Source organism: Nicotiana tabacum, chromosome 2 (genome assembly GCF_000715075.1).
Source record: "Nicotiana tabacum cultivar K326 chromosome 2, ASM71507v2, whole genome shotgun sequence".
NCBI classification, from domain to species: domain Eukaryota; kingdom Viridiplantae; phylum Streptophyta; class Magnoliopsida; order Solanales; family Solanaceae; genus Nicotiana; species Nicotiana tabacum.
The window spans coordinates 69614402-69628923 of record NC_134081.1 but is presented as its reverse complement, the minus strand read 5'-3'; the positions used below and the strand labels follow the sequence as shown (position 1 = coordinate 69628923).

The 14522-nt window shown below is 38.6% G+C and overlaps 1 protein-coding gene across 1 annotated transcript; it reads right to left on the bottom strand.

The window, feature by feature from the left end:
* Positions 1 to 13382: 13382 nt before the first annotated feature.
* On the bottom strand, positions 13383 to 14099 carry LOC142166888 (secreted RxLR effector protein 161-like). The gene has a single exon (XM_075226587.1). It carries the CDS (start codon positions 14097 to 14099, stop codon positions 13383 to 13385), a length of 717 nt encoding a protein of 238 aa, XP_075082688.1.
* Positions 14100 to 14522: the final 423 nt, after the last annotated feature.

The following is a 14522-nucleotide window of genomic DNA, read 5'->3' as shown; positions in this document are numbered from 1 at the left end:
TATAGATTATTAGCTTCATCAGATAATTTAGTTCATAAACTATACCTACGCTGGAGCAGGCATGCAGGATCTTGGCTTTGCTTACTTTGAACGGGTTAAAGAAAGATTGAAATCAATTCTTAAGTGTCTTCATATCTATAGTAGCGAAATAATTATAAGACCACAACTACAGTTCCTGGTATCCTTTCTCATGTTGTTAAATTGCTTTTCAATGAGCTTGGTCAAATCCATAGATTTATTGAGATTATCAATATCTTTTAAGTAATTCTTAAAAGTTTATAATATATGAATGGAAAATGACTACGTATCTGCTATATTCCTCCTTTTGTTTAGCGAAGTAAGATCGATGCAACTTTGTACCTAAGTGGTGTGTATGCAGTATGCTTGCCATTCTTCTGCTTTAAGACACAAGGAATGTTCATTTAAAGAAAATAATGACGTCAAGCATCAACTATGGCTCATGCTGTTCGTCTTTTATTTTTATTTTTTTAGAAAATTGGCAGGAATAGCTATGATTTTAACCAGATTTTTGAAGAAAGAATATAATGACAATGACCAAAAATATATTTAACTTTAGTTCTATCTTTGGTTATAAGTATTTGTTACTGTAGAACAGGAATATACGTATGCAATTACATTTGTCAAAATAAACTTTGTTGCATTTTAACATGTTTCTATTATTTGTAAGAATAAATATTTTTCCTTTTGGAGTTGGATAGCAGTAGAGATGATTAGACTATGGGATTCTATCAATACAAAGAAAAATAGGGAAAAAAGTATTAAGTGTTACTCATATATTTTCCTTTATCATGAATAAATTTATAATAAAAAGAGTCATTTTGTAAGTTAACTAAATTCTTTTAACATCGCGCGAAGCGCGAACAATTTAACTAGTTTACTAATATTAGCAAGGAGGATAGGGGCACGTGCCCCACAGTCTCTAACATAGATCCGCCTCTGCACAGTAGAGTACAAGAGAAAGCAAAATTTAGCAGAATGATAAATGATGAAAAGCAGGGCTCTTCAAATTCGAACCGTAAACGTTAGCCGAATCGAATCGATGGTTTATTGACTTATTGATATCGGGTTATCGGGGTAATGGTTAGTGAACAAATTGAGATTTTATAATTAATGGATTAACGCTTTGGGGGCGGACTACTCGATTTTCTTATCAGATAAACCGTTAACCCGTTAAAATTTTTTATATTTACATATAAATATCTTTAATTATGCTCATTAACTATATGTGGATCTTCCTCCTCCAAAGACTTCAAAATGATTTATATATAAACACACCACCTAGATGTACATGCTTTGATTGTATACAAGTTTTCAATCAGTTTGACCAGTTTTCAGTCTTTTTATTTTTTTTTAACATAAAACAGTTAGCTATGTAACCAAAAAAAATACTTATAATACGTGAATTAGTGCAGTACAAACTACAAAGTGTTAACATATTTTATCATGTAATAACAAATGTTAACAAGCCTGATAAACTAAAGTGCAGTACATACTAACGAGGGAGTCGAGTCACTTTATCAGGTTTGGCCGTTTGATATTCACAAGACTAGGATTGTTCACAAATTTTTTATTCGGTTCAGCCGATAAACCACCTAATAATCGTCCGATAATTATTAATCTGATACCAATCCATCCGTTGTCTTATTGGATGGCTAGCGGATTACTATATTTATAATCCGATAACCGATAAGTCGAACCGATAATTTCTTGTGTGAGTTGCGGGAGTTTACACCGCTTTTGATGTAAGATATGCTCATTACATGTTTCTTATATGTATGAATGAACTTGCATGAAAAAGGATCAAATAACCAAAAAGAGCTGAAAAGAAAAGTTCCGACAGCGAAGCGAGGTTCACTTCGCCTCACTGGGACCGGAGCATAAGAAAATAATAACTGGGAGCGGTTTGGGTCTCGCGTCTAGACGCACCCCAACTTCTCTAATCTGAATCTATGCTTTTTGAGAATCTATGATTTTTGACTTTTTATATCGGGAGTTAGAGTTGGAGCATTTGTACTGAGTACTTTCTTATTGATTCTTGTGACTATATGCCTTGAGAAAATATGTGACTTTGTTTTGACGCATGGACTCATCTTTTTTACTCTTGTTTTGTACTTCCTATGTGGTTGAATTATATAATGACTATGCTAGTTGCTTTAACTTGAGGGACGGGTTTGAGCTGTCATCCCCTTTCTAGTTTAGACTTGGCCCGTATTTAAGTTGAAGCGAAATAAGTAAGCCTTGTGAGTCTAGGAAATGATATGGAGTTTCTTTGATTGACCCTTGAGCTATTTGTCTACCAGTGGTAAAATACCTCTTGTATGCCCACTTGAGCCTGTAAACGTATTCTTTGGCACCCACATCACAAGCCGAATCCCCTTTGTTCTTAATCAATCTTGTTGAATATTTACTTTCGAAAGTACCTAAGTCGCTAGAAGAGTAAGGAACGAGATTGGGGAGTTTTAGGTGAAACTAGATAAAGGCCAAAAGGTGCATGTATATATTAAGAGAGCCACTAGTAGGAAAACCAACTTATGGAGAGTGTTGAAAAGATTTAAAAAAGAAAAAGAAAAATAAATAAAATACAAGAATACCAAAAATAATAACATTCCTCTCCAATACACTTTGATCCGGGCTAGTAATTATGTAGAAATGCTTAAAGACAATGGGCCGAGTTATGTATAGTTTAGTGAAAATGTGTTGAACGGTCATGAAGAGTATGTGCTTAAACGTTAAAGCGTATTGTATCAAAAATGTTTAGAAGGGTTAGTCACTATTATCCATATCTATCTTACCCGTCCCTTAGCCTACATTACAACATTTAAAGACCTAATGCATCCTAAACTTTGCAAGCTTAAATTGGTGGAAACTTACACTACATGCAAGCTTATGGTATGATATTGGTTGGCACATGAGTTTCTTTGAGTCCTTATATTATGCTTGAATTCATATTTGAGTGTGCAACGGATTACTCCCTTTGCTTTGTTGGAAAGGGCACATGTGTTGCGAAGGATTGGTGAGAAACTCGGATCTTTAGTTGGCACAAGAAGCAAGTCATAAAGAGGAATATATTTGTAATAACTCGACCAGTCATTTTACTTTTCAGATCCCTGTATCCTTATTTAAGACTTCTTGTATGTGTTTTTCCTATTTTATGACTCGCAGGGGCGGTTAGTTTAGTTTTGGAAGGGTTCGGGTTGAATTTGGAACACTTAGTTCTATAATAGTGGCCTAAAGTGGCCAAACTTGACTTGAGTCAAAACTCTGAGTAAACGATATCGGAATCAGAATTTGAAGGTTTAAATAAATTCGTATGGTAATTGTTGACTTGGGCGTATATTCGGATCGAGTTTCGGGTAGACCGGTAGTGTTTTGGTGCTTATTGTCTGAAGTTGGCATTTTGAAGATTTTAGAGTTATTTAAGTTTGACTTGAAGTAGACTTTAGTGTTATCGGATCATGTTAAGCATTCTGAGCCTGGGACTAGGTTCGTAATAACATATTGGACTTGTGTGTGAAATTTGGTATCATTCCAAGTTGTCTAAGTATGATTTGTCGCATTCGAAGGTAGTTGGAAGAAATTTGAAGTTTAGAAATTTATTAATTGAATTTTGAGGTGTAATTCTTGGTTTCGATGTTATTTTATGTGTTTCTAGATTAAGAGTAGGTCTAAATTATATTTATGGACTTGTTGGTATATCTAGATGGGTCCGGATGGCTCGGGTGAGTTTCGGACCACTCAGAGCAATGTAGAAGTTGGCAGATTTTGCTGGTACTGGTGTGTTTCGCGATCGTGAAGGGGGTTCCGCGATCGCGGAGAAGGTTTGTGGAAGGGGAAGTAGTTTGCTCTTCGCGAATGCGATGGAGGGCATGGCTCCTCTTCGTGAATGCGGATCTGCCTTCGTGAACGCGAAGAAGGAAGAGACACGAAGGATTGGAAGGCTTACGGCTTCACGAACGCGGAATGTTGGGGGCTGAGTGCATCGCGAATGCGATGAAGAATTTCTGGGCAGGGTCAGCTTGGCCTTCGCAATCGCAAGGCTTTTTTGGCTATCACGGTGAAGGATGCATGGGCAAAATGTAATTTTTAATACGGGACTTAGGCTCATTTCATCCATTTTTTCTCTTGGCTTGGGCGATTTGGGAGCTTTTTGAATGGGTTTTTTCATCAAGTATCATAAGGTAAGTAATTGCTACCTATTATGAGTTAAATAGATGAATTAGGTATGGATTTTAACATGAAAATGTGTAGAATTTTTGGATTTCGTTTAAAAACCTTGAATTTGGTAAAAATAAAATTTGACCACGAAATTGATTATGGAATTGGATATAAGATATATATTTGAGTTTGTAATTCCATGGGTAATATTTATCTTTAAAAATTTCCTAAATCCGGACATGTGGGCCTAGGGTTGACTTTCATTAACTTTCCGAGTTAGGTTGGGACTTGATTCTAATTGTTGAATTATGAATTTTTGAGCATATATTGATTGGTTTGTACGTCCTTTGACTAGTTTCGAGTTGCTCGGCGTTGATTTTAGGTGATTAGTGAGGTGTGGGAGCCAGTAGTAGACTTAGAAGCAAGGTAAGTCTCTTGCCTAATCTTTTAAGAGGAAATTATCTCTGTAGGTATTTTATTTGTTATGTGCTACGTGTTATGGGTGCTACGCACATAAGAGGTGATGAGTGTCTGTGCGTAAGCTAGAGTTATGTTTATGTCCTAGTATACTTAGACCTACATCATGCCTTAATTGTACTACTTGAATTAAATTTGCTTTTTCATTACTTGGAATTTAACTAAGATTTAGACTAGAATTTATGTTTTGACCGAGCCTCTTTACTTTGAGTTTTGGCGGGATATTTGATTGTCGGTAACTATTATGTTCTATCTTGCATTCCTATCCTCGTTTTGTGTTTATGTGATCGGTAGTTCCGTGTCTTATTGACCCGCACGTATGTTAGCGGGTGGAAAAGTCTCTCTACTCCTATGGATCGGGTTGTACGCCGCGGCAGTGTTATGAAATAGCATCATGGATCAGGTCGAACAACCTCGACAGTATTATGAGATGCCTTCACGGATTGGGTCGTACGACTTCGGCAGTGTACACTATTATTATGGATCGAGCCATACGATTTCGGCAAAATTCGTGCGTAATATTCGATAGGGGTCATAATACACATGAGTTGGTTCCTGACTTAGATTTGAAATTTTCTTGATTATCCTTGTTCGTTCAAAATAGCATATGATATTTGATGATTTTATAACTGTTTTTATGTTGAAAATTATGTTATTATATTTATCTGTTTCGTTGCTACTTGTTGGGCTTTATACTTGTCTACTTTTATGTACTTTATTATTGGACCACTAGTAAGTGTCGATGTTGACCCCTCGTCGCTACTTCTTCAAGGTTAGACTAGATACTTCCTAGGTATGCGTTGATTTACGTACTCATACTATACTTTTGCACTAATTATGCAGGTACTAAGGTAGGTACTTCAGGTGGTCACTCGGGCGCGTAGATGCACTAACCGGAGACTTAGTGTTGAGTTGCTTTCCATGCTTTGATCCGCAACACCCGGAGTCTCCTTTTCCCCTATTTTATTTTTTCTATCTATTTTCATTCCAGACAGTTGTTATATTAGTTTTGTATATGGCAAAAAGGTCTAACAACCCTCTAAACTTGCATCAGATTTTAAAGTCGGTACATGAACTTTCGTCTTTCCCATTTTAACACCTTTACTTGAGAAAATATCTATTAAATACATCTGACTGTGTGTGTTGTTCAATTGCTACTTATATGGATAAAATTTAATACTTTTTACTGTCACATCTTCCACTCATTACTTTGTGACATGTGTATTTTACAAGTCTCATTTTTATAAGCTAATTTATTAAAATTTAGGCCGTTTCGCCATTTATTTATTTTTCTCTTCTGGTTCATAGTAAACACCAACTCTTCTCCACCGTGAACCACCATACCGCCTCAAACCACATGTCTCATCACAATCTCATGGCCGAGAAAATTTCTCCTCACTCAAAGAAAAATCACACGCTCCTTTCTCATATCTGATTTTTTTTAATTTTCTTCACAAAAATAAGTTCACCGATTCTTCTAAATATTTTATCAATATTCTCCTTTTTGAATACCCATAAAATAAAAATTAAAGCCCACGTTATTCAGCTCTTAATCTCTATATTATATAAAAATAGAGATGTACAACAAGTCTTTAACATAGAAATGGTTGGTAGATTCAAAATTATAAGTAAACATCGCAACTTTGAAAACCCGCTCGCCGTCAATCATCACCACTCAAAATTAGACTGTATCCCTGCCATCAAAGCTACCCACCATAAGGCTGAACATTTTAGATGAAGGAGGGAACATGAACGGAAAAAAAGGGTGGGGGAAAAGAAAAAGAATGGAGGGTGGGGATCGGGAAGAAAGAGGTATGAATTGGGGATTCGTTTTTATTTTATTTTTTGTCCTTTAGTATTTGTGTTTAGAACTTAGTACTTTTTTAATTAAAGTACACTTATTCACGTGCTCTATCAGGGTGATTAACACACATCTTGACACATCAGCTGGATTTTTACCACATAACCATGGTCAACGGTCAAAGAAATTTATTATTATGCAAATGAACGAGTACAAGTGTCTAAATGGAAAAGTTATAAGTTCATTTACCAGCAAGACAAACGTGTGAAAGTTTAGGTGGCCCAGATCATTTTTCCTTTGTATATTCTACTAGATGCTCATGCACTTATCACACCGATTTTTAAAAATTTCTAGTAGATATTCATGGTTGTACCTAATATTATCATCATTTCGCTTTATGTATTGTTCATCCTTTGTGACTTAGTAAGAATGAAATTATTTTACCATGGGTTCTAAACTTAATTCCACCATCTTAAAGTAATTCATGATTTGAAAAGTTTTATGAACCGATAACTGTGTTGGTGGTTCACCGTTGGCTTGCCTAAAGGAAGCATCGGGCGCCATCACGGCCTATGTTGGGTCATGAAAGTTTGGTATCAAAGCACTAAGTTCACATTGGTTTCACGATCATGAGCATACCTAGTAGAGTCTTGCAGATCGGTGCGTAGACGTCCATACTTATCTTCGAGAGGCTATAGGGTGTTAGAAAACTTCTTTTTCTTCATCTCCTATCGTGTAGTCGATGTTGTGCTAAGTTTAAATCTTTCTCTTATTCTCTAACAGATGGTGAAAATGTGCACGACAACATTACCCAGCGACAGGGGGTATGCTCCCCCAATCGTTCGAGGTAGAGGTAGAGACCGAGGGAGGGCCAGAGCTCCTTTTAGAGGGCGAGGACATCCTAGAGTTTCCCCAGAGTTACAGCTAGTGGATCTAGTGGAAGATCCTATTGTGGAGGAGCAGGATGAGGCACCTGTAGTCGAGAAGGACCTAATAGATTTTATGATCGCACCAGGCTTTCAGGAGGTCATGGGACGTATACTGCAGTTTATGGACTCTATGACTCAAGCTGGACTATTTCCAGCAGACCCGGCTATATCTCAGGCGGGAGGGGGAGCGCAGACCCCTACCGCTCATGCTCCAGGCACACTGCTATTTTTTATCACACCCCAGGTGCACTACCTGTTAGCGGGATTCAGCTAGTTGCAGTGGATAGAGAAGAGACTAGACCGGCCACGACCATTGAGGAGCAGAAGCGGCTGGATAGATATACTAGGCTTTTTCCGCCCGTCTTTAGCGGTGAGCAGTTAGAGGACCCACAGGATTTATTGATCGTTGCAGGGAGAGGCTGCATAATTTGGGACTAGTGGAGTCCAACAGAGTGGACTTTACCACTTTTTAGCTAGAGGGGAAGGCATGTAGATGGTGGAAGTCTTATCTCCTGAGTAGGCCAGCAGGTTGGACTTTGGATCAGTTCACACACCTCTTCTTGGAGAAGTATATTTTAGCTTCACAGAGGGAGGAGTTACGGGGTCAGTTCAAGCGGCTCAAGCAAGGTCAGATGTTTGTGACCGACTATGAGGCGAGATTCACTAAGTTATCTCGTCATGCATATATCATACGTCCCACAGATGCAAAGAGAGTGCGGAGTTTTATTGTGGTCTTGCACTATGGGATTCATGTTTTTATGGCCCGAGAGGCGGATTTGGGGACTCCTTACTATCAGGTTAAGGAGATAGCTCAGAGGATCGAGCGTATCCGTAACTATGATAGAGAGTTTAGGTCGAGGGATAAGCAGCCTCGGCATTCTGGTGGATTCAGTGGCACCCCATCTGGGGGTAGAGGTAAGTTCATGAGGGTCCATCCTAGCAGGCCAATGTATTCGACACCACAGCCTATTTGGGGTTCTCCAACATGGCCTTACTTCAGCGCCATTGCAGAGAGCACCTACGGTCTACCAGCTATTCAAGATTCCTCCAATAGGCACTCAGGCTATCCGAGCCAAACCCAGGGTCAACAGTTTTCAGCACCGAGAGGTTACTTCGATTGCTGGGAGATTAGTTATATGAGGAGGTTTTGTCCCAGGCTTTTGGGCAAGGCAGTACAGTAGATCCATCAGCCCATGATTACCGCACCAGTTGCCGCACCACTCGTTTGGTCGGCCAGAGGTAGAGTGTAGGTGGGTAGAGGCCGACCTAGAAGTGGAGGTCAGTCAGGTAGCACTCCAGCTAGATTCTATGCCTTTCCAGCCAGACCAGACGTAGTAGCCTCCGATGCAGTGATCACATATGTTATTTCTCTCTGCCGTAGAGATGCTTCGGTACTATTTGATCCAAGGTCTACCTATTTTTATGTCTCTTTTCTCTTTGCTCCTTATCCGAATGTATCTCGTGAGTCCTGGAGTGTTCCAGTATATGTGTCTATGCCATTGGGAGATTTTGTTGTTTTGGATCGGGTTTATCAATCCTGTGTAGTGACTTTTTGTGGGTATGAGACCAAAGCGGATCTTACATTGCTTAATATGATTGACTTTGAGGTTATCATGGGTATGGAATGGTTGTCTCTGTACTATACTATTCTCGATTGCCTTGCCAAGGTTGTTACTTTGGCGATGCCAGAGTTGCCTAGGTTGGAGAGGGGAGGTTCATCTATTAGTACATCCAGTCAGGTCATTTCTTTCTTGAAGGCTCGACATATGGTCGATAAGGGTTGTCTGGCCTATCTGGCCTTTATTCGAGATATTGTTGTGGCGACTCCCATGTTAGATTAGTGCTTGTGCTGTGGGAGTTCTCCGATGTATTTCCTACTGACTTAACATGCATGTCGCCGAAATGTGATATCGATTTCGGCATTTATTTGGTACCAAGCACCCAGCCTATCTTTATTTATCCTTATTGTGTGGCTCTAGCGGAGTTGAAAGAGTTGAAGGAGCAGCTCCAGGAGTTGCTCGAGAAGGGATTCATTAGGCCGAGTGTGTTGCCTTGGGGTGCACGGGTATTATTTGTGAAGAATAAGGATGGGTGTATGCGGATGTGCATTGATTACTACCAGCTGAATAAAGTCACCATTAAGAATAAGTATCTATTGTCGCGCATTGATGATTTATTTGATCAGTTTCAGGGTGCTAGAGTGTTCTCGAAAATCAACATGAGATCTGGGTATCATCACCTACGAATTATGCTTCGGATAATCCAAAAATGGTTTTTCAGACTAGATATGGGCACTACGAGTTTCTAGTGATTTCCTTCGGCTTGACTAATGCTCCAGCAACATTTATGGATTTGATGAATCTGGTATTCAGGCCATACCTTGACTCATTTGTCATTGTTTTCAGTGAAGACATATCGCGTAGCATAGAGGAGCACGAGCAACGTTTGAGGATAGTGCTCCAGATTTTGAGGGAACAAAAACTATATGCTAAGTTCTCTAAGTGCGAGTTCTAGTTACATTCTGTGGCTTTCTTGGGGCATATTGTGTCAGGTGAGGGTATTAAGGTGGATCCCAGGAAGATCGAGGCAATTCAGTGTTGGCCTCGTCCTACCACAACAACCGAGATCAAGAGTTTCTTGGAGCTAGTAGGTTATTATTGTCAGTTTGTGGAGAGTTTCTCGTCTATTGCATCTTCTTTGACTAGATTGACCTAAAATGTTGTTCAATACATATGGTCCGATGATTGCGAAGCGAGCATTCAGAAGCTCAAGACCGCATTGACTACATCACGAGTGTTGGTTTTGCCTTCCGGATCAGGGATGTACATTGTGTATTGTGACAGTTCACGCATCGGGTTGGATTGTCTATTGATGCAAGCTGGGTGAGTTATTGTATATGCTTCACATCAGTTGAAGCCCCATGAGAAGAAATACCCTGCGCACGATTTGGAATTGGATGCGATAGTTCATGCTCTCAAGATCTAGAGGCATTATCTTTATGGAGTATCGTGTGAGGTTTATAGCGATCATTGCAGTTTGTAGCATTTGTTTAAGCAGGGGGATCTTAATCTGAGGCAGCGCTAGTGGCTTGAGTTACTGAAAGACCATGATATTACCATTCTTTATCATCCGGGCAAGCCGAATATGGTCGCGGATGCCTTGAGCAGAAAGGACGAGAGTATGGGTAGTTTGGCGTTCATTTCAGCAGAGGAGAGGCCATTGGCTCTGGACATTCAGTCCTTAGATAACTGACAAGTGAGGTTTATATTTTAGAACTCAGTCGAGTTCTTGCATATGTGTGGCTCAGTCTTCATTCTTCGAGCGGATTAGGGATCGTCAATATGATGATCTGCACTTGTTGGTTCCTAGAGAGTTGGTACTACAAGGTGATGCCAAGGAGGTTACTATCCAGGATAATGGTGTTCTATGACTCCATAGTCTCTTATGTGTTCCTAATGTTGATGGCCTAAGGGAGTCGATACTAAAGGAGGCACACAATTCATGTTATTCCATTCATCTAGGTGCCACAAAGATGTATCATGACCTGAGGCAGCATTACCGGTAGCGGCGGATGAAAAATGACATAGTTGAGTATGTGGTGAGTTGTTTGAATTGCTAGCAGGTTAAGTATGAGCACCAGAGGCCAGTGGCTTACTTCAGTAGATGGTTATACCTGAGTGAAAATGGGAGTGCATCACTGTGTATTTCATGGTTGGTTTGCCACGGATGTTGAGGAAATTTGATGTCATTTGGGTCATTATTGAAAGTGCAAGAGGGGGGTAAATTGTAATTTTTCTTTTCTTTTACGAGATAGTCGACTAACTTGTGTTCTAGTCGACTGGACTTTTGATATGAGATGTAAACCAAATACAAGAAAATAAACTACAGAATGTAAATGACATAAAATATTTTATACTAGTTCGGATTCAGAGTGAATCCTATGTCCAGTCCCCTTGGGTTGCAAGGGTGTTCTCTTTCAAGTATGAAGTTGCTTAGTTCAGATGGGTTGGTGTTGTTATACACCAACAGCTTTGCCACTTTGTTCTTTCCTCTCTTCTTGATACAATGCATCACCGGTGATTTCTCTCTATTTCTTCTCTCCCTAGTTACACAGTAAATCTATAGTAGACTACAATGCTTGTCTAAAGTAGAACACATAGATTGATATTGGTTCGATCAAAGTATATCCTTCCTTTGTATCTTTTGTAGTATATATAAGATAGTTGGTCTCCATTCTTCATGGCGTGATAGTTCCATGGCTGAAAGGCAGCCCAAGGGAGTTGATTCTCAGAATCAATCATGATGATTTTCTTCCAAGAATAGAACGAAACTTCTTTTCATTGTTTCCTTGATTTCCTTTTCTTTGCAAGCCCTTGAGATTGAATATTCTGCGTGATTGAACATTTTCTGTAGATCTTCTATATTGATTGATTGATTTCTATACTGATTGATTGATCTTTTATACCGATTGATAGATGCCTTCCATAAATAGCTGAATCGACTATCCATTTTCCATGAAACTCACAATCACATCATATTTACTCCTTGATTCTTGCTTTTGGATCTTGACTTGCACGTTTAACTCCTTGGTTCTTGCTTTCAGATCTTATGCTAGAATCTTTCCAATTCTTGTGACTTCCTTCTTTGGGATTGGTTTCCTGCAATTATAATTAAGTTATTGTCTATCATTAAAACATATATCTAACAATCTCCCCCTTTTTGATGATGATAAAAAAAAACTTAATTCATTTAACTTCCCTGTTTATAGTAACACTCTACAAGTCAGTCGACTGAACCACATCCTGCAAGTTAGTAATACTTTATTCTATTCTCCCCCTTTGGCACCAATCAAAAAGAGGGCTAAGCAAGTCTAACTACTAGCAGATAAGATTAGCATATAGTACACTTAATTACAGTCATCCACAGAATATCCAAAAAAACCATGCAAGCATAAAAAATATTATCAGGCAACATTGTGGGCAAGAATACGGGTTTCAAAATTGATATCACTGGGTCCTAATTGATTTGGTAGAGGATCAGACAAGGAATCAACAAGATATTGTTTTTCTTGTTCAAACGACACTTCAAAATCATCAGGCTAGGAGTTTTTAAACAGAGCAAAGTAACCAGAACTTTTACACTTAAACAGGGATTCAAAAGTAGAACAATCTAGAATGATACGCGGACCCAGCATGAGTGACTCAATTTTATCGGATTTTTTGGAATGGAGATTTGCATAGAACATACGAACCAGATCTTCATAGACTTTTGGACGGGTTAGGGCAAAAAATTTTCCCATTTTTGAAAAATGAAGAAATCTTTTACCTTGTAATTTAGGGATTCTATCTCTTCCAGATTGATGATTCTTCCATGAGCAATTGATTTTCCTTTGAATGAGACAAACTTATCTCTGTTGGGAGAAGCCCAATAGCTCAATTCTGACTCCAGCGCACTGTCCATGTCTATCTTCACCTTCTTTGGAGGGAACACTTCTACACTTTCTTCTATGGGTTGCTTTCCTAGTGCCTTTTTCTATTCGAGCATCATAAGAGAGGTTTTCTTGAGAAGAAGAGAAACCCTCAGAGTGGTCAGATCCAATAGTGACTGGTTCTGACGGTTGAGAAGGGGTTTCCCTTTGGACAGGGTGCTTTTGCAAGTGAAAGCAGAGGGATATTTTGAAGCTTTAGCCATTAGAGAGTTTGAGTGAAGGTTGTACAGAGAAGACTCAAATAAGAGGCGAACTTATAGAGATGGAGGGAGGAGTGAAGAGACGGTATTGAATCGACGTGACTGATGGGGCAGAGAAAGGCAACAGACACGACTGATTGATTCAATTTCCATCTCGGTAAACCAAAAAGGCGGAAAGAAGTGATAAAAATGGAGGCGCTTAATTAATGTTGCAAGCAGTAATAATGAAGTACACGGTACAAAAGATTTTTTTACCAAAATTATTAAAACACGCAATCTTTGAAAAGAACCAAAATTTCATTGCCTTATTTTCAAAAAGTAATAATGCCAAGTAAATTCCTAAGGGTTTGAAAGTTGTCCTCTAGAGGAGGCTTAGTAAAAATATCAGCTAATTGATTTTCAGTGCTAAAAAATGATAATTCAATGTCACCCTTAAGAACATGGTCTCTAATGAAATGATGCTTGATATCTTTATGTTTTGCTCTAGAATAATGCACTGAATTTTTTGAAAGACAGATGGCACTAGAATTATCACCAAAAAGTTTAACAGTCTTAAACGAAAGATCATAGTTACTTAGTTGATGCATCATCCAAAATAGTTGAGCACAACATTGTCCAATGGCAATGTATTCAGCTTCATTTGTAGATAATGCAATTGATCCCTGTTTCTTACGGTTCCAGGAAATAAGCGATTTTTCAAGTAGTTGATAAGTTCCACTTGTGCTTTTCCTGTCATCTTTATCTCCTACAAGAACTGCGACTGAAAAACATTCAAGCTTAAAATTATTAAGACGTGGATACCATAATCCATGTGATGTAGTTCCAATAAAATATCTAATAATTCGTTTCACAGCTGTTAAATGTGACTCGTTGGGAGCTGCTTCGAACCTGGCACATCTGCACACACTAAACATTATGTCAGGATAACTAGCAGTTAAATAAAGTAACGTTCCAATCATTCCTTGATATTTTGATTTATCCACTGGTTTTCCTTCCTCATATTTGTCAAGAGATGTAGTTGGACTCATGGAGTCTCATGTGCCTTGGCATTGCTCATTCCAAATTTTTGTATTAGATCCTTCGTATATTTTGTCTGACATATAAAGATTCAGAGTGATGAATTTTAAGTCCAAGGAAGAAAGTCAACTCTCCCATTATGCTCATTTCAAACTCACTTTGCATGATATGTGAGAATTCCTTGCATAGAACAGGGTTAGCAATTCAAAATATAATATCATCAATATAGATTTGAATAATGAGATTTCCTGAAGATGGCCTTTTGATGAAGAGGGTAGTATCAATCTTACCTCTTGAGAATCCATGACTCACCAAAAATTAGCTTAGACTTTCATACTAAGCTCAAGGTGCTTGTTTTAGCCCATAGAGAGCCTTAGTCAATTTGAACACATAATAAGGAAACTGTGAGTTTTCAAAACCAGGAGGTTGTTTAA